Source organism: Podarcis liolepis (assembly GCF_965112155.1).
Source record: "Podarcis liolepis genome assembly, chromosome: 13".
NCBI classification, from domain to species: Eukaryota; Metazoa; Chordata; class Lepidosauria; order Squamata; family Lacertidae; genus Podarcis; species Podarcis liolepis.
The window spans coordinates 42974054-42995058 of NC_139573.1; the positions used below are offsets into that span (position 1 = coordinate 42974054).

Here is a 21005-nt window from a genome sequence, read left to right on the forward strand (position 1 = left end):
CCTCTAGATAAGGGGTGAAGAATCCTTTTCAACCCAACATATTCACACTCACAACCGCACCTGCTTCACACCCTATTCACAGAAATGCCTCTCTTCACACATTTGCTCCTCATTCACACACACAGTGACTATACATTATGTTATTTTTACTGCTGGGGAAGGGGAAGGGGAGGCCAGTTGGGATTTTCAAACAGCAACATTCAAATGTTTTGGGCTTCCTTGGAAAATAGGTTCTGTGGCTCTGCCCAGCTTTGGCTCACCCTCAGCACACCTTGAAAGGACACCTGTGCAGCCTGAATGCTCTTCCTCGGGGTGGGGTGGGGCACCTCCAAAGTGATCCATGTTTTCATCACCTACTTACTGGAGCAAGTTGTCTCTCTAGAGCCCCTCCCTGTAAAAGGTCCCCCGCCATTTCCCTCCAGAGAGACAGCATACAACAGTAGACGTACAGACTTGTTTAAATCTGCTCACCCCAAATTATTGGAGGTTGCACAGGGAAAGCTCAGAGAAAAAGAGAGTAAGAGAGAGAGAGAGAGATGGAGAGAGAGATCGCCAAGGCGCTCAAGCAAGGCATCATGTGTACAACTGCACCATGGATGAGAATGGAGAAAGAGGGGAAACCGCAGAGAGAGTGGAGAAATAGAGAAAGACATAGCAGCATATTCCATAGCATCATATTCCATGTTGATTCTCAATGGAGGCTGCTAAGTGAGTTTCTGGAAGCAGAACAGAGTTGGTGAGAGGGTGGGAGAACACATTAAGAGTTCACAGGGGCTGCACCCAGCCCATGGGATGGAAGTTCCCCACCAATGGTATAAGCTAATGTGTGGTATAGGCTACTAAGGTACACTCTCGGGTAGATTCTGGGTGATTTGAGCTCCCATCCTGCTGCCTCCATGTCATTTACCATGAGCTATCTGGTCCCTCTCATAATGTATGTTTTCTTTATCTATATCTGTGCATGTTGGGCTGTCTTGGAATAACTCTGCTGCAAAAACACTGGCAACCCCATATTTCTAAATTAATGCAGTGACCGTCTGTGTTACCAACCGTCATACCAACCAGAAAACACAATGCCAACCAGGGAACACACTTATTTATCAAATATTAGGTGGGAACAGACTGGAATCGTGGACTGCTAAAAGGCATGTAGGGGCATTATTGAGGTGTGTGGGAGAAGCCAAAAGGGCTATACGGAAGATAAAGAGTGAATTGCCTATGTTGGAATAGGCTAATGGGGCTTTCTACATGTAGAAAAAAATGCTTAAATTTGAATTGGAACATTTGACACCTTTGGGGTAAAACATGTTCCTTCCAGCCCAATAAATCTCCACCAGCATTTGTGAACCATAAGCTTTCATCTAATGAGAGTTAGGCACTGTCAGGGAACTGCCATCGGAAGGACAGGAGGTGGAAGGGCTCACAGAGGTTGGGAGAGACTCAGCAGCTGAAGAGGGAACCAGCAGGGGGAGAGGAGGTGAGCTGAGGGGAAGTGAGCAGGAGGGATGGCTCAGAGACACTTCCAGCGAAAACAGTGGGGAGGTTTCAGGACCTCCTGTAGGGACACCCACTCCTCGCCGGAAACTGTCACGCCGAGAGTCCAGAAGACGTGTTTCCGTTAAGGAGCTTTTATGTTGGAAGAGATTCCGAAAGCAACCACTGTCGGAATCTGCCAGCGACTGACGGAGCCATGTTTAAGGGGCTCCGTTACAGACAGAGGTTTGCGGACTTAACCAAACTCTGAGGGACTTGGATTTTACGCACAAGCAGCTCATCATCCCATCACAGGCACTGTTTACATGTGAATCACACACATTTAAAGGAGGGAGGGAGAGCATTTGGTATGAAATGCTCTCTTTGGCAGTACGTCAAAGCAATCTCCTTTCCTTCTGCATTCCTATGAATGCCGCAGTTATTGGTTCCCTTGCTCCCTGTTTTGCATCTTGCATTCCTGAAGAACTCACATACATCTAAAAGCCTCCGTAATTAAAATACAGAAAACTTCAGACAGGCACCTATCTATTTTTTAAGATGTTGTGGCAACACCAAGGTATTGAAAATCGATTAGCGATCCTCCCAGGACTTCACCATAGGGAGACACATGTTGAAACCTCTCTCACGTTGTTGAGGATATCCCACCAAAAGGCCCATGTGATGTACCGTATTTTTTGCTCTATAAGACTCACTTTTTCCCTCCTAAAAAGTAAGGGGAAATGTGTGTGCGTCTTATGGAGCGAATGCAGGCTACGCAGCTATCCCAGAAGCCAGAACAGCAAGAGGGATTGCTGCTTTCACTGCACAGCGATCCCTCTTGCTGTTCTGGCTTCTGAGATTCAGAATATTTTTTTTCTTGTTTTCCTCCTCCAAAAATTAGATGCATCTTGTGGTCTGGTGCGTCTTATAGAGCGAAAAATACGGTAAATGATACAGGAAGCAGCTCCAAAAATCCAAGCTGTATACATACTTGTTACCTTATTAGGAGAAGGACTGGCAGCTTTTTCCTCCCTCCCACTCCCCTTACCTGCCAATGGCCTTGTCTAACAGCACTGAATAAGGGAACGACTCCCCGTCGGTTGGGCTGGGCTACAGCTGCTCCCTGCTCCAGAAGCAGACGGCAAACATCCAGCTTGCCTCGTCCGGCTGCAGCAGTCAGGGCTGGAAGAGAGAAAAGACCAATCAGAATAAAAGAAAGTCTGCCACTGCTGCTGCTGCAGGACTTCCAGCCATGGTATGCACCTAAGTGCTGTGCGATGGCTAAAGTGGAAATAATCCCTGCCTACAGGCTTCCTTCTTGTTTTTAAAAAAAGAACATGATAAAAGGATTGTGGTCCAAAAATAAAAAAGGCTTTAGGTTACAATTTCCAAGATTCGCCCAAGACATAAAGGGTAGCATAGACCTGGAAAGATTTTAGCCCTCTTCGGGCATTATCCAGTGGCCAAGGGAACGAACACACTAATTCCACCTCCTGCTACCATTCCATGTTGGAGGGTAATATCCGGAAGCAGGGAGGCTCCTCTCCCCCATGCATTTCCCCAGTTTCTAAAATGTTGAAATGAAATTACTTGGCTCTTGTAAGAATGTTTAAAGAATTAGGTAAAAAGGTGATTGTTATGAGAAGCTGGTAAAAATAAGATTTAAGTTTTAAGGATTTTTATAAGATAGATGAAAATAGAGCAAGGTAAGGTAATGACAGAATATTATGAATTATGGAAAGGATTTGCTGTGACAATTATTAATCAAGATACAAGAAATGGGAAGAGGAGGAGGTCATGGAAAGAAGGTAATGAAAGTGGAGAATTTGAAAATGATGGTTTTATTTTTTATTTTTTCTGTTTTTGTCTTTTTTCTCTGTAATTTTGTCATTTTCTTTGTAATTTTAAAAATTCTTTTTTCAATAAATATCATTATTAAAAAAAATATGTGTGGGTAGCCTCTATGAGCACAGAAAACTCCCCAATTCAGAAGATCATCCTTCAACTGGGGACAGGATGGAGTTAGCGTGCTCACTCCCACGGCTTCCCTTCGCATGCTTAACTGACTAGAAAACACATTAAATGGGGTTGTTGTTCTTTAATCTGCATCATTCATGGTAATTGATATATGTTAAGTAACAAGCGACGAGGAAAGACTGAAGTTCAATTCTCCACATCCAGGTTATCAGAGAGAATACTTTGTTTGGGGTAGCAACCCCTACCCTGTACATAGATCTACACACATATTTATTGCTATTATTATTATTACAAAGTAAATTTCCCATCAGGCTGCATCTTCAGTAGCCAGGTGTGCAGGACCGCTGGCAGTACAGAGCACGGTAATTCTCCAGGGCACACAGGGCCAGCCCAAGACATTTTGACACCTGAGGCAAACCAGAAAATGGCACCCCACCCCTTACCCCAACTGGCCAGGGAAGAATGGATGGATGAAGGGGACGGGAGATGGATATCTACATCAGGAACATGGGTGGGAAGAGGAGACCAGCATTACCTCCTATTCTCTAAAGGCCACTGCAGAGGCAGCACTGGGGGGCAGGAGCTGCAAGGGATCCAGCCTCCAATGAGTGGGCAACAGCTGCTGTCGCCATCGAGGCAGCAGCAGTGGGTGATACATTCCTTGCAGGCTGCATCCATTGTCCCCGGGGATCCTGCCTCACCTTGCCTCATGGGTGGACCAGCCCTGGTTCCAAAGGATTAGAGAGGGAAATTCTGTCTGCATGGGGGTGGGTGAATACATTTTAAATTTTTGAACTGCTACATTTCTCATGGTATTACATATTAAGTAATAATCCCAAATCAACCTATTATGTTACCCATATTCAAATTTATGTACAATTGGCAGACTTTTCTGTCTAGTGTGTTTAACCATATAGAACAGTACAATTACATGGGTCATCTGTTCATATGTGCACCACGTGAATAGCATTAACATTTTCTCACGTGAATTAGAACTGAACTAAATTAGGCGTGCTGGATGTGTTTCTAAAATTATTGGGCTGAGCACGAAGAACTTCAAATTCAACTGAAACTGAACCAAAGCACTGAATGATTTGACTCCCTGGTCCCCAAAATGCAATTTGGACAGATGCTTTTAAGAAGACAAAACAAAACCCTGCATTTTCATCTGCAATACTTTTGAGAGTGCACCAGGGAAAAGCCTGTGATGCAACCATCAAACAGACACGATTCCATCTAAATGCAAACTTGGGTCCTTTCTTAGGTCAAGGCAAAGCCCACAGACAGCAAAAGCCTTTTCTGTACAACCAAGCGATCATTCATTCTCAAGACTTCAAGAGTTTTGTGTAACATGGAAGTGCCTTGTGCCTGGCATAATGTACTGTCTGGGTTAGAGGAGACACTTTCACCCTGAAAAACAGACGAAAGCACTTTTTGAAGTTGCTCTTTCCCAGACTGACACAATAAACTGCCGGCAAAGCAATTCCTTTCCCAACCACCACCTCGCCCTCCCATTCTCCAGCAGACCAAGTCCTTTGTCTTGTGCTGCTTAAATTTGCCTCTTTGAATATTCTGGCCTGGCTTCTCTCTCTGCTATTTGAAGCATTCACACCAATCCTCTCTCCATGCAAATGAACATTTTCTGTAAAATAACCCTGATCCAGATCTCTCAGAAGTTCACTGAGATAGGTGAATCTGCTAGCTGTGCAAAATGAACCTATTTTAAATTAGTAATTAGAAGCCATGAAGCAACTGTCTTCTATAATGCCACATTTCTCTGCCAAAAATAAGGAGGCACCTGCTGTAGTGGATTATCAGGATGTTCTTTTGAGTATCCAGCCCACCACTGTTCAGAGATAAGTAAGAGCACACACTGACCTGGTTCACACATAACGCTAAACCGAACTATGGCTCAGGGCAAATGGCCACTGTGCTCGTTCCTCAGTCCTGCTGTTGCTACACGACCCAGAACTAAACCATGGTTTGGCTTAGCTCTAAATCTGAACCATGACCTGTAACCAAGGTCTGATCCTGATTTACACACACACCCCGGTAATGTGGGAGCAGCAGGACTGGGGAGTAGGGCACCATCTGTGATATTTACTTCAGAAACGCATGTAATAAATGCTAATTCAAGGGCTGACTTTTGTTATCATGTTAGCATCCCTGGGTTAGGATGCAACTTAGCAGCACAGTTTGAAGACAACATGATAATGAAAATAAGCAAGGCAGCCAATTGACCACAAGCATGCAAAATGTACAACAGAGTATAACTTCTGCAGGAGTAGGAGTTATAGTGGTTCATCTTATTTTTTATTTCAATTTATATGCCTTTAATTACAATAGTCTCTAAGCGGTGCTCAAGGAATACAATACAATGAAATAAAAATCAGGTAAGACCATACAATGAGAATTCCGTTAAAATGGGATGGACAGTTCTGAATGGGGTCACACTCCCTCTGAAAGGCAGGTTCGCAGCTTGGGGGTACTCATTGATCTGTGTTTTTCATTAGAGGCCCATGTCAACTCATTGACTTGTATGAGCTTTGGCTGAAATGCCAGTTGCGACCATTCTTGGCCTGAGAAGGTCTGGCCACAGAGGTCCATGCACTGGTAACCTTAAGGGGCTCAATTACTGTAATACGCTTTACGTGGGGCTGCCCCTTGCATCTGGTCCTGAAGCGGCAACTAGGGCAGAACGCAGTGGCAGCTCCACTTCAGAGGAGCAGGTCACTTGCAACATGTTACTTCTCTGCTAAGAGAGCCACACTGGCTACCAATTCACTACCAAGACAGGTTCAAGGTTCCTGCGTTACCGTATTTTTCGCTCTATAGGACGCACCCGACCATAGGACGCACCTTGTTTTAGAGGGGGAGAACAAGAAAAAAAATTCTCGCCCTCTCTGCTCAGCGCCCCTTCAGCGAAGCGGCAGGAGAAACAGAGCCCCTTCCATTTCTCCTCCCGCTTCGCTGAAGGGGCGCTGCGCAGAGAGGGAAAGCTGTGCAGCACCTCTCCAGCAAAGCGAAGCTAGGAGAGCAAGAGGGATCGGTGTGCACTGATCCCTCTGGCTCTCCTGGCTTCAGCGAAGCAACCCAAAGCCTCCGGCTTCAGGCTTCAGGAGGCTTTAGGCAGCTATCCCTGAAACCAGGAGTCTTGTTCTCCTGGCTTCAGCAAAAGGAACCCGAAGCCTCTGGAGTGCAGTGGGACTTCCTGCTGTGCTCCGGAGGCTTCAGGCGGCTATCCCTGAAGCCTCGGTGCGCACCGACCCCTCACACTCTCCAGGCTTCAGCGAAAGCAACACAAAGCCTCCGGAGCACGGAGGGAGCGCTCCCTCTGCGCTTCGGAGGCTTCGCGCTGCTTATGGAGGCTCCATAAGACGCACACACATTTCCCCTTAATTTTTGGAGGGGGAAAGTGCGTCTTATACAGCGAAAAATACAGTAATTCCTGACTCCATATTTTCCAGCATGATCACTGGCACCCTCTGATGAGCCACTTCAGCTGGATTTTACTAGAGACTGAGCTGGTAGAGGTTCAGCAAGAATTGTCCCTGCCTTCTTTTAGACATCTCCTGAAAATTGTGTTATTCAGACAAGCTGCTGAGAGGTGAATTTCTTTTAGCAAGCAGTATTTATTAATTGATGTTTTTACTGCTCTTACTGGGATGTCACGTTCTTATGCATATTGCCTTGCTGTAATTTTATTCATGTGCGGCCTATAAATATTGAAATAAATAAAATATTTATAAGCTTTTCCTCCTTAAACTCAGAAGGAACAACCAATACTCAACACCCTGAAAATTAAGGGACAGAGGTTTATGTTGGCACTGTTGTGAATTTCCCAGAGGATAACCAATCTCTTTCAGCACATCACACATGTATTCAATGGATGCAAGGGGAGCCACAAACAGTCTACAGAATTTACCTGTCTCTCCCCAGAGACTGTCAAAGCTGTTGATCTGTGCTCGTTCTACCTCCTCCTCATCTTTTTCTGGAAGATCAAGCAGGTAGGAGACAATCTAAAAACAAAGAAATCTGTCAGTTTCTGAACTCTCTGCGTGTCTAAAAATAATCTGAAGCTGTAACTGCTTTGAACAAAACAAATGGAAACAGAGTGAACAAATTCCCTATCAGGCACTTTCCCAGGCACAAAGGAAATATACTCCCCAGCCCCATTAAAATAATTATCTGCCTTTACAACAAAAACACACACCGTCACCCCCACCATAATCTATTTATTTATTTGGAAACACCTTTAGAAGATAGCACACAGTATCAGGACATAAATCTTAAACAGTATCCAACTAAACAAACAAGTCACAATGGGTTTTTTTTTGTTTTTTTTTTTTTAAATACACTTAATAACCTTAAAAAACCCCGCAAGGGAAGATTCATGAGGGGTCCACTATACACCCAAAATTCTAGCCTACATTCAACGATTATTAGTATCGTATTTATTCGAACCAAACGCTCCCCTTTTTTGGCCAAATTGCGTTGCGAAAATTAAGGTGCGCATTAGATTCGACAGCACATTTACATCCACCAGCAAATACCTTTTTTTGTTTCAAGGTTTTGAAAATTGAGGTGCGCATTAGATTCGATGGCGCGTTAGACTCGAGCAAATACAGTATACTAACTGTGCCATCAGTTATCCATGTGTGAACATCCAGACTAATTACTGGATATTATATTAAGAGTGTATAATGTTTCCGGCTGACTTTGAAACTTCTTAGACCTGAGCTAGTTCTGTACAGGACAACTATGTTTTCCTTTGAAGCCCTAGAAGGTTGGCTGTGAGGGAAAGTGGCCTTTGGACTGAAAGAAGTTCCCTACCCTCTACCCCAGCTAATGAGACAACACAGTCCTTACGGACTGCCTGTTCCCACTTAAGCCTGCCTGATAACATTTCCCCAGGTGCCTCAGAGGTTGGATGTGTGGTTATGCACCATGATGGCTATGGTTTGCCTCCACAGTTGGAGGCAGCAATGGGAGAGTGGGAGAGTCCTCTGATGCTCATGTTCTACCTGGTTGGCCACTGTGAACCTAGGATGCTGGATTAGATGGACCACTGGCCTACCATTCTTATGCTCTTATATACCCAAGAGAATATTTTTTCTGTGGTTGCACCCTGTCTATGGAACTTGAGCCCACAGAAGAGCCATGTTAATTTTCTTTTAGATACTAGGAGAATTCTATCCTACTTATTCAGGCTTTTTCGTATTTTGTTCGTTTCCTTGTTCTATTTCGCATTAATTTCTCCCGGTCATTGTTTCTATATGGTATGGGCTGCTGGAATTGCTTCAATTTGCATAATTTGCCTGAAATGTTTTATCTGCAATTTACTGGCATACCTTAATTTTTATTTTCTATCATTTCTTGCTTTCTTGCAGTTTTTTTATGCTGCTTAATGATTTGTTGTTAGCCACCTTGTATGTCATTTCTAGTACAGGAGAGGCAAGCAAATTATTTTAAACAGCAAGAAGTCAGTAGATTGTCCACAGCTTTTGGCTGCAGAGCTATAGGTGTGGTGACTTCCCTCAAGCCACTTGATGGTCAGAAAGGTTCGCTGCATGCAAAGGCGTACCTAGGCTCCCGTGGCAACTGCATAACCCTCCCTCGCACTTCAAGCTTTAAAAACAGTTACTCAGTATTTTGCCTTAACACAAAGGCCGCTGGGCCAGGGAGGATTCAACAAGGCTGAGCGACAACTTACCTCGGTGTATCCCATGCTGGCAGCCGCAATCAGTGCCTGCTGGATGGCTTGACTCTTTTTAAACACTCCCTGCTGTTGCCCAGCAATTGTCCAGTCGCACTGGATTAAAAACTTGACAACTTCCAGGTGGCCTCTGAGAGCTGCATGAACCAGGGCACACTGACCGTTCTTGTCCAAGTGATCCACCTTTTCAAGAAAAGGAAAAAAAAATGGCTGATTAAAATTTAACTTAACTGCTGTGTGTTTCAGTTCCTACTTTTCTAACACTGCCACATTCACATGGGAAATATGCTCCATGTTTCTCTGGCCATATATGCAGAGCTAGCCAGTTTTGTGATGACAACTGTATTCTGTGTCCACAAGTACGTTATTCACATGTAGCACAAACCACTCTCACAGATTTCATCTGCAAGGAGCAATGACATTTAAAATGGAGTTTAGAATATAAACTCAGGACAAATCGTGCAACACACAATTGCTATGTGCACCGGCAGTGATCTGCAAACCTCTTTGCTACATTCCCCCAAGTCCCACTCCAATAAGCAAAGTTGGTCTGAAGAAATCTATTTTTTACATCTAATTCGGGAATTAGGTGCCATTCTGTCTTGTTACCGAATGACAGTGTTTGCTTCTAAACCTATGGTTTTCAGTGAACGTTTTGCTGTTACTTTTGGGAAACACAAATGTTCACTGAAAACCACAGTAGCTCTCTAGAAGCAAACACTGTCATTCGGCAACAAGACAGAATGACATAGTGATCTTATAGAGCACAAATGTCACCTAAAGCATTGAGCTGGTTAGTGAGACAGTATAAAATTGTAGGCTCCTGGAGAGGTGTTGGTTCCTGGATGTTTTCTGAGGTTAGCCAAAATGGACCATACTAGAAGCGAAGAATCTGCCAAAGACTATTGTTGTTGTTCTGATTTATACTTATGTATTATATTATAGATATATTCTTACAGAGTGAGCAAAAACAACTCACATTAAAAACAACAAAACCTCCTAAAAACAGAGCTATACAATTAGAAGGTGGGATGAACAAATCCTGCCCCATTAAAAAAAGGTCACAATGCCCCCCCCCCCCCAATTTAAGGGCCAAAAGCCCAGGTAAAGAGAAAGTCTTTGTCTGAGGACCACCTTCAGGAACTTTTACAACATTCAGGAGCCTGAAAGAGTTAATCTTAACCTAAAATGAAAACAAGTTTCTAGCCATCTTTATTATGAAGACAGGTATGACAATTAAAAAGACATGTTCCTGAACAAATAGTTATCTCATATCCCTAATCCATGTTACATTCAAGTTCCCGGTTTTGCCAGGATATGTTTCATGATGTATTCGATTCTGGAATACCATCCGAGGGATATTGGCTACTCCTACTCACTTGGTGCGAAGTGTCGTGTAAAAAGGGAAAAGGCATATTCTCCAACAGCTGGCATTTACCATGTTTGTGCAAAACTAGATTATGAACTCTAGCCTTGCTTTCTGTATCTGAGTGATAGCAAATTAAAACAGGAGAACTTTAAACGTTGAGACAAACAAGATTAGCACCCTATCCCTTCAGCAGCTTAGCAACATCCTTACCCAAACCTGAGTTGCCAATGAACTGCTCTGGGATTTTAGTTGCTGACCACAATACCAGTGAAGATTGTGGAGTACATTTATGAAGAAACAGAAATGAAATTGTTGCTCGTGCTCTTGCTAGCGTAACTACCCCGGAGAGCAGCTAGAAGACACAGCTACAAGCATGCAAGCAATTAGGACTGGAGTCTACGGGACATGGGCAGCCCAACCGTGGCTTGCTTGCTCAGGTTTGAGAACAGGACAGCCACCTTCCTCACCTTCGCTCGCTTCTTGCACAAGAGGGCAACAATGCTTAGATACCCAGCAGCAGCAGCATATCCAAGAGACGTTAGGCCGCTTTCCGAAGAGGCGTCAACATTTGCTCCAAATTCCAACAGCAAAGCTACCATCTCCGTGTAACCAAGGTGAGACTGGACGCATAAAATTGGGGCATTGTTTAGAACTTCAGTTCTGTAATTGATGTTGGCGCCTCCTAAGATCAGTAGCCGACTGACCTGAACAGAAAGAAATGGGAACGGATGAGATCAGCACTCTCTAAACGAGCCAATTTTCTCAATTAAAAACGGAGCGAAAGAGTTTCGTGTAGTAGAGATTAGCAGCTTCCCTCCCCTGCCACAAGCTTGATTTGTCTAGCAATTCTTAGCCAAAGCAGAGAATACACAGGAAAATGTTAGTTTTTTCCATAAGAGTTCTAAATTTGCTACTGCCGTCTCCGCTCCCCACATTCCGCTGTCCTCTGGCACTAACAAGGGGGTAGACGTTTCGTCCTCTCTCTCTCTTTCTACTTCCCCTGCCCTCTTTCCAGCACCTTGAATGTTGCAAAATCTTCAGAGTCTTACCAAACTCACTGACATTCTATGGTGGGCAAGGTTATTTCAATTGACAGAACAATTTCTTACTTTCTGGAACTTCCAATAATGCTCTGATGTTGCCTCCCTAAGCACACACTCTCCAGAGATCACCACTGAATGTGCTTTCCAATGCACTAGTGTGTTTCTGTGTACCTTGATGCTATTTCTGACTGGGAGGAATTGTTCTCAAAGCTGTGACTCAAGCTGAGATGCAGTAGGCACTCTTTTTTGAGGTTAAGGAATTCTGGTGTTCCTTTGCAGCAGGCATGACTAAATCAATCAGATGCAGACAGAGTGCAGAATTACCTGCCCTCTGAGGATAGCGATTAGAAGGAAGCACGTTCAGATCCTCAATTATTTTATTTACGTTTACAACTCATTTGTGATTAGCTCAGATGTCACTAGTGTGCCCCCCAGCACACTGTTTGGAAATTACTGGGTTAGAGTCAGATTTTTGATGGTTGTAGCAGGGAAAAGGATGAAAACATCTATCTATGGATCTAGAAGGAATTTTGATATTAAGATTCATATTAAGTTCCTTTAACCTACGACATTACAATCTAAGTACTAATATTTTGTTTTACTTCCTCTTTTAATGTATGGCGCCAATAATTACTGTATATTTCCATGTATAAGACTAGGTTTTTTTCCTTTAAAAAATGAAAAACATGAGGAGGCGTCTTATACACAGGGCCATCTCTCCCCGCCCCCCATTTTCTTAAATCTAAGTCCCCCAAAATATACATGGGGGCGTCTTATAGACGAAAATATACGGTATTCCTTATTTTTTAAAAAATGTGTTTGAATGCTATTTTACGAACAATACTTGTATTTCAAATTGAAGAGTGCTACAGAAATGTTCTAAAGCAAAACAAAAAACCCAATCTGCCTTGATATCTACCAGGCAAGAGTCAACCAGATGCGTCGCAAAAGCCCATATTCAAGGAAAACCTGTTGTCTGTCCCAAACACCTGATACCTGGAAGTATGCTGCCTTATAACTCCAAGCCTATTTAGAATAGACGTTACATTTTCTCTGCATTTTAAATATTATTTGGAAATAAAATGAAAGCTGAAAAGAGGAGGCAGTGATAGAAAGAGAAGTCGAAATTCTTACTGAATGGGAAGAATGGAGAAAGACATTTTATGAGGATGCCCAAGGGGTTGTACAGATGTGAAGAAGGGTCAAAGTTGACCAAAGGCGGAATTAGATGTGACGTTACATCAATTAACATGCACATTATAAAAGATGTAAACAACAGCTGTAGCCCCACCCCACCATGAGAAGGAAGAAATACTTAATACTTTTCCTTGCCTGCCATAGTCTCAATAAAAATTATTCCCCTCTCGTACCTTTATGTTAGGGGTGTACAAATTCCGGAGAGAGGCCAGCGCCATGGAAAGACCTTCTGAGCTGTAGGAAATCCAAAGCCCTTGGAGAATTGAGGAGGAAACCCCAACTTTTTTACTCAGTCCCTGCAAAAGACACACTTTAAATTTGATAATCCAAGGTACTGGTTTTATTTTACACATCACTAACACACGGCTCATTTAACCCCAATTGACTAGCAAGGAGTCACTGTCAACTTTACAAAAATATTGTATTCTAAAGAGAAAGTAGGAGTGTTGGAGAGGACGCAACTCCAAGGATTAAGTCCTACTACTCGGTGCAAGTTACGTCAGAGCACCAAAGAGTTACTCTTTTGTAAATGCTCTGAAGTCTACCACATTTCGAATAACAACCCCAACCTCCAACCAAATCACATGAGTAGGAACTCTTGGGTACAAGGTGCAGCATTCCATCATGAAAGGGAGAGAAGTGATGTAATCCCTTTGCCCTACATCTAGTGGGCTGTATACCACAAGTACTAGCAAAAAGACACAACAAAAAATAGAAGAATCAAAGAAAGAGGTGAGCCAGTGCTGAATAAAGAACATTTATTCTAAAAGAATCAATATCATAAATAGCCTAACTTTTTTGAAAAAGGCAATGCAATCTAATACTCCATTTCCCCCCAAGGATTCTTTTAGGAACCTTTCCTGGGAAGGTCACCCAAGCTCTTGTCTACAGCCCCCTCCAAAAATAAAACTTGCACACTGTAAGTCATATTCCTTGGGACAGTATGTCAAGACATGGGGCTTACAATTAACAGCGACTGTTCCTAAGGTGCTCTTAACAAGTTGGTTGCAGCACTGAGCAATCTTTTGACTCAGAAAATGGAAAATCCTAAACTAGACTAGAACGTAAGGTAAAGGTAAAGGTACCCCTGCCCGTATGGGCCAGTTGTGTCCGACTCTGGTGTTGTGTGCCCATCTCACTTAAGAGGCCGGGGGCCAGCGCTGTCCGGAGACACTTCCGGGTCACGTGGCCAGCGTGATAAGCTGCATCTGGCGAGCCAGCGCAGCACACGGAAACGCCGTTTACCTTTCCGCTAGTAAGCGGTACCTATTTATCTACTTGCACTTAAGAGTGCTTTTGAACTGCTAGGTGGGCAGGAGCTGGGACCGAAAGATGGGAGCTCACCCCGCCGCGGGGATTCAAACCGCCGACCATGCGATCGGCAAGTCCTAGGCACTGAGGTTTTACCCACAGCGCCACCCGCGTCCCTAGACTAGAACATACTCTATATTACTACTTAGTACTTCTCATACAGAAATCGAGAGTGCTAATGAGACCTCTAATAATTAATTACTTCTCAAACATTCCTTAGTGTTCAGGGATTTAAAGCCACTCATGCCAAAGGGCTTTCACTTCCGATCAAAGGAATTCATTTCCGATCAATAGGCCATGTTTGGTATGAGAAGAATGGAATAATGATACAGATCTAGGGAGGGTGGAGATCACTAACTAGCAGTTCCAGGCCAAATTCAGTTCCCTTTGGGGGCACCAATATCTTCCTCCTGCCAGCTGCTTACCCTAAGATCTAAGGAAGAGAGAGACCTTCTCTCTTATTTCCCCTCTCTCTCCCAAAACTGGAAAGAAAAGGTTGAAGAGGTCCATGAAACTGAATGAAGAACCTTTCTTTCTCCTCCTCTTCCTCACCCTTGGTCACCTTCTGCTGAATCAGCTGTCTGGTAGCAGCAGAAAATCATGGACGGCTGTTGTGAGACAGCGTCCTCACATAACTTATTCCTCCTGTTTTGAGGATACCTGAGGACAGGGCCTTGGCCTTCACCACAATTTGTGGCTGACCAGGCTAGGTCCTAGTGAGGATCTCAGAAACTTAACATTCTTCATGTACTCTGAAAACACCAGTACCACACCATTCAAATCCAAAGTGAAGATATCACTGCACAATTTTTTGCTACCTTAAAGATGTGTGCTTTGAGAATATGATGGCCCAGCTCAATAGTCTGCTGTCTGTTGAGTTTTCCCTCTTGACGGGAAAACCAGAAGGCGAGCAACGTATGGCCACTCCTGGGCAAAAGAGAAAAGAAGAAACATGGAGGAAGTTAGAATTCTAACTCCAATGTATCTTTTGACAGTTAGCACTCAGATTGTGAAATGAAGGAGATAAACCTTTTATCCCTCCTCCTCATAACCCTTGTTAGTTGTACTCTGATGCACATCAGGACCACGTTGTCCTTAATTGTTCATCAGCTTTGATGAAACATTTGCTGAACTACTAGATAGCACTGTAGCTCATTCCTCTCTCTAGGAGAACTAACATAGAGGAAAGATATTAGAAGCAAAGATCTTTCAAAGTCTGAGGTGACCCCTTCTTGTAGGAAGCTACACTTAATGATGGATTCTATTCTGAGTGAGTACTTTTAATAGAACAGCAGGATATAAACAGACTAATAATAATAATAATAATAATTCTTACCCACTGCTGTGGGCAATACCTATTTTCTGGAGCTGGAAGCAGTAGCGGTTTATTTCTGCATGTACCCTATTGAAGAAGGGGAACTTGGTGACTATAAAATCCATCTAGTTCACCCCTTTGAAGAGCTCAACCAATGAAATCAAGGCAAGTGCCACAAGAAACTATTTTTAAGATAGCAGACAGAATCAATCAACCACCACTACTCATGCTTCCAGGCTGGGACTTGCGTTTAATAGCTGCAGTGACTGGCTATTTATTATTATTATTATTATTATTATTATTATTATTATTATTATTATTAAAATTTCTATACAGTGGTGCACCACAAGACGAATGCCTCGCAAGACGGAAAACCTGCTAGACGAAAGGGTTTTCCGTTTTTGAGCTGCTTCGCAAGACGATTTTCCCTATGGGCTTGCTTTGCAAAACGAAAACGTCTTGCAATGTTCCAATTTTTTTTCGCTTCCCCACCCCCTTTTTCTAAGTCGCTAAGCTGCTAATAGCCTTTTAGCCACTAATCCGCTAAGCCTTTAATAGCCGCTAAGCCTTTAATAGCCGCTAAACCGCTAATAGCGCTAAGCCGCTAAGCCGCTAATAGGGTTGCGTCGCAAGACGAAAAAACCGCTAGACGAAGAGACTCGCGGAACGGATTAATTTCGTCTTGCAAGGCACCACTGTACCACCCTTCATCTGAGGATCACATGGCAGTTTACGGTATGCCTTTTTATCGTTACAACTTTTGGCTACCTGCAATCAAAGAAGTCTCATAATTTAATATTTCTGTTAAGATTATCAGAGATTATATGGTTAAATAACAATAGTCCTTGTAAATCACAATCATAAGGCTTTTAATATAGGCTGGCAAACGTGATGGAAAAGGAAAAAGGAATGGAAGAGAAAAGCAAGCGTTGCAGCAGCTGTTGCTTCAATAGCCAGTGAATGGGGCCAGATTGATCTTATTCTTGTCACCAAGTTCTTCCAGTGAGGCTGGGTGGAGCCTCCCAGGTGGCATTGAAGTTGTCGGTGGTGCTAAAAGGCCAGGGAATGCTTTCCTTTGTTTCTGCAGTCATAAGAGGAGGTGGAGGTTGAAGCAGAGCATTTTTTCTTTTCTTGCAAGGGGAGAGGAAGCAAACTTATGAATCTATCTTATTGATAGAACTTTAAAGATACTTCACTACGGAGGAGTCATGTTCCACTTCAGATGTGGCTGAGACCATGGTAGTGTTGGGAAGAAGCTTGTCCAGTAAACTGGTTTGAACTGAGGTGAATGCAGGCACAAAAACCATGCAGATGTCCCATTCAAGGTCAGGAACCACTGGACAGCAAAGGCAGTCACAGACAGGACTTTCAGCACCCTGGACAGATCATAGATGACTTGTTCAGACAAGTGCTTAGTCCCCATGGAGCCCTTATATACCCCCTGTGCCTGACTATTCCCCAACCCGCCCCCAAAGCTCTGTTCCTTTGCTGAGGAGTTCTGACCCTTGGACATGCAGTTCTCTGGCCCAGAGCCTTGCACTCCATTGCCTTTCTGCTATTTCTCAGTAGACACCTTGCTGCATTAGCAAGTGGGTTCTGTAGAGAATGAAGTCACGAATAACAAGTGGAATCCAGCTCAGGGGCAGCAGTTTTTGGATGGCTGCAAAAGATGGTTTTATTAATGCAACCTAAAATCATATTCAGGGTTTTTTTGCAGCTAAAAACTCACTGCTGACTCCTATTTGGCTTACGATTGACTACAGTCTCCAGATCCCTTTCACATCTACTATTGTCAAGCCAGGTGGCCCCCATCTTATACCTGTGCATTCAATTAGTTATGTTGTTTTGGCTAAATGCATAACTTTGCATTTGTCTATGTTGATTTCATTTTGCCAGTTTTGGCCCAGTTTCCCATTCTATTGAGGTCATTTTGAATTCTATTCCTGTCTTTCAAAGTGTTAGCTTCCCCCTACTAGTTTTCTTCCATCTTTAAAGCCCTCCAGATCTATGTTCAACTGATCTCAAGACAATAAATATTTAGCTCTACCATTTTTTCAAGATGGTTCTTGAGCTTTCAAGATTTTCAGAACAGGGTATTTTAAGAACCTTCTAGCTTTGTTCAAGCTCCTGAAGGAGTTTTATATTCTGAAACATTTTGAGCTACAATAAAGAGTTGCGCATGAGTGAATAACAGAGCCTGTTCCCCTTTTTGTTCTGTAAAGATTACAACAGCAAAATGTACATAAAACTCTTTTACTCTGCTTAATCATTATTAAGCAGAGTCAAAGTAAATTCTAACATCAAGTTAAATGTGGAGGTATTGACTCAAAAATAAATACAACGAATAATCACTAAGGATCTTGGCACGTGATCATTTTCCTTAGTCGCATCCAAAGAAACAGACTTTGCCTACTTTCACAGACTTCCATACATAATAGAGAAAGTGATCAGATAATGATTAACTTAGTGTTGTTGTTGTCGCTATTTACTGAATATAGATACCACTCTTCAAAGACCTCCATTGGCTCCCAGTATGTTTCCGAGCACAATTCAAAGTGTTGGCGCTGACCTTTAAAGCCCTAAACGGCCTTGGTCCAGTATACCTGAAGGAGCGTCTCCACCCCCATCATTCTGCCCGGACGCTGAGGTCCAGCGCCGAGGGCCTTCTGGTGGTTCCCTCACTGCGAGAAGCAAAGTTACAGGGAACCAGGCAGAGGGCCTCCTCGGTAGTGGCACCCGCCCTGTGGAACTCCCTCCCATCAAATAATAACAATAACAATAACAATAACAATAACAATAACAATAACAATAACAATAACAATAACAATAATAATTTATTTATATCCCACCCTCCCCAGCCAGAGCCGGGCTCAGGGTGGCTAACACCGGTAAAATTACAATAAAAACATAAGGGGGGGACCAATTTAAAATACAGGTTAAAATACAATTTAAAATGCAGCTTCATTTTAATAGTAGCCCATAGATCAAAGCCATAAGGGAAGGGGGAACATCTCTGTCTTGCCAGGGGGAACATCTCTGTCTTGCAGGCCCTGCGGAAAGATGACCAGTCCCGCGGGGCCCTAGTCTCTTGTGACAGAGAGTTCCACCAAGTCAGGGCCAGTACTGAAAAGGCCTTGGCCCTAGTTGAGACGTCAAAGAAATAAACAACTATCTGATGTTAGAAGATATCAGTTTTTAATGACTGATGTTTTAATGTACCGTATTTTTTGCTCTATAACACGCACGTAGTTTTTAGAGGAGGAAAATCCGTAGGCATGCCACCCGTAGGCATAACACGCACAGACATTTCCCCTTACTTTCTCGGAGGAAAAAAGTGAGTGTTGTGGTGCAAAAAATACGGTATTTTTAATCTCTTGTTGGAAGCCACCCAGAGTGGCTGGAGAAACCCAGCCAGATGAGTGGGGTATAAGTAATAAATTGTTGTTGTTGCTGCTGCTGCTGTGGTTGTTGTTGTTGCTGTTACTACTACTACTACTACTACTACTACTACTACTCTATACCTGCACGTCTCAGGGCGGTTCACAGAATAAAATCAGATTATAAAACCACAAAATACATAATCAAAATGAAAACAACATCAACCCAATAACACACCCACCCGGTTGGTTCTCTTCCTATTGTAAATGGATCATCTTTTTTAGCCACATCTCAATAACACTACTCAGTGGTATATTAATGAAAAATGAAGTGATCTCGTATCTGTCTTCTCCTGTCACAAGGTGATGCGTTACTTACCTAGGGTCACAGAGGAACTTGGTTTTTTCTCCTTCTTCTCTCCAGATCAGCCACTCTCGAAAAGATGGATGGACAAACATTCGGGTCATATCTCTGCGCTTGATAAGGAACATGGAGAGGTTCTCCATCCTTTGCTGAAAGTCCTCCCATTCCAAGGAACCTTCAATGCTTCCTGCATTGATGGCCTGGAAAATATGCTCATCGGTCAAGGGGTGCAGAGATGCCACAGCCACGTTTAAGAGTGGCATCACCCGGTCAAAGGAAGACTGTGTTGGAAACTTCATATTGCACTGAAGCAGGTACACCTCTGAAAGGGAGACGGGGACTACCTTATAGCTAGAGCTTTTTAACACCAAATAGCCCTTCTCTATTAGATCAAATGTGAGCTTAAGGTACAAGTAGGATCCTTGACTCAGGGTTTTGAGATGAGAACTAAGTTTGCCAAAGGTTGTATTGTCCATTTTGCCATTAAGAGAGATGTTATTCTGTATCTCAGAGCTGCTATGTATTCGGTGTAGGATGTAGGCTTGGAGATCCTGATCTATAGCTTCATTCTCTTCCAGTCTGTCCAGGAATATCCTATGGAAGGGTAATAACTTAATTATTTCCTATAAGAGAAAAACAAGAATAAAGTAAATAATGGAGAAGTTAAAAATGGGAGAAATACAATCAGTCTCCCACTGGAAGTATAAATATTGGCACACATAGTTATGAGTTATAGGCCAAACATGCTGTCATACTGGCTCCAAATGAGGTTACACCGCTTGTTAATCCTGGGTGGCTCAGTTAAACTGACTTTGAAATAAACACAAAGCTAAATTTCCAAACTGCCTTTCAAAACCACAACCAAGAGAGCAAAGGGACAATGGAATCAACAGTTTCTACAGATTTGTTTCTGGTCTGTTATTGCCCTTTATATACTGACCTAGGGTGCTTCTACACTAGCAGTTTAGTGTGGAACTGCCATGTTTTGTTCATTCGCCTTTTTATGGGGCACCCATGTCATGCCATCATTATCATTCTGTATTTTCATCATGGTTCATCAGTCTTCTTTTCAGAAGCCAGAAGTCTGATTCCCCCGCAGAAGAGCCCAAGAGAAGCATGATCTCCAAAGGTGTAGATGTCTTTAGTGCTACTCTTCCATCTTTTTAAAAGAACAGGATTTTTTGATGTGCACAGCAATGGATAGAAAAGAGAATCCCCCTCAGGGAGGAAGGATGGGATATAAATTTAAATAGTAATAATAAATAAAAATGGGCTTTCTCCTTGGAATGAGGCTGGAATCAGCACTTTTAAAGTAAAGATGGAACAACACACTGGGTGGAGTCCAAGGTATGGGAACCACAGTGAAAGGCATGATTAGAAGTAGCAGTAGAGTTGTGCTTATGTTTTCCACCTGTTTTTCTGCCATAACAATGTGAGAACCTTGGCTGGAAGGAAAGGTGTCAAGTGTTCAGCGCTATTCTAAGCCAGTGTTAGAATCAACTAATAAATGTTTTTCTTTCTCAAGGTTTGAAGATTACAGGTGGTTCTCACTGAGAAAACTGTATTCCCCTAAGTTACACATTCCATTTGCAAGTCCAGTGCTCCAGCACTTTTTAAAAACGCAAGCAGATGTTCTAGCAATGTGTTCTATTAATATTTTATGCCCCTGATAGCCATATGAAGGTATTTTATCCTCCTTTGTACTTTAACTCTTTTATCACCTTTTCCACCATATTTACGCATGTTATGTTGTCTATAAATATTCACACCACTATAAATTTACTAGTCTCAAAGGTAACAAGTGCACTTTCGTTAAAAACTAATTTTTAAAAAATGAAGAGGGGGGGAAATCTGCTGCTGCTG

General features: G+C 42.9%; 1 protein-coding gene across 3 annotated transcripts in view; it reads right to left on the reverse strand.

The window, feature by feature from the left end:
• TANC2 (tetratricopeptide repeat, ankyrin repeat and coiled-coil containing 2) overlaps nucleotides 1-21005 on the reverse strand; it is a gene marked incomplete at its 3' end in the record, with an annotated part of 194571 nt that overhangs the window by 19181 nt on the left and 154385 nt on the right. For all 3 annotated transcript variants that reach the window (XM_083469381.1, XM_083469380.1, XM_083469382.1), the window contains 7 exons: nucleotides 19158-19765; nucleotides 14905-15013; nucleotides 12949-13071; nucleotides 11003-11239; nucleotides 9164-9349; nucleotides 7376-7469; nucleotides 2522-2655 (listed from right to left, as the gene is read on the reverse strand). In XM_083469381.1, the coding sequence (XP_083325507.1) occupies nucleotides 2522-2655; nucleotides 7376-7469; nucleotides 9164-9349; nucleotides 11003-11239; nucleotides 12949-13071; nucleotides 14905-15013; nucleotides 19158-19765 (1491 nt within the window). The remainder of the gene's footprint in view (nucleotides 1-2521; nucleotides 2656-7375; nucleotides 7470-9163; nucleotides 9350-11002; nucleotides 11240-12948; nucleotides 13072-14904; nucleotides 15014-19157; nucleotides 19766-21005) is intronic.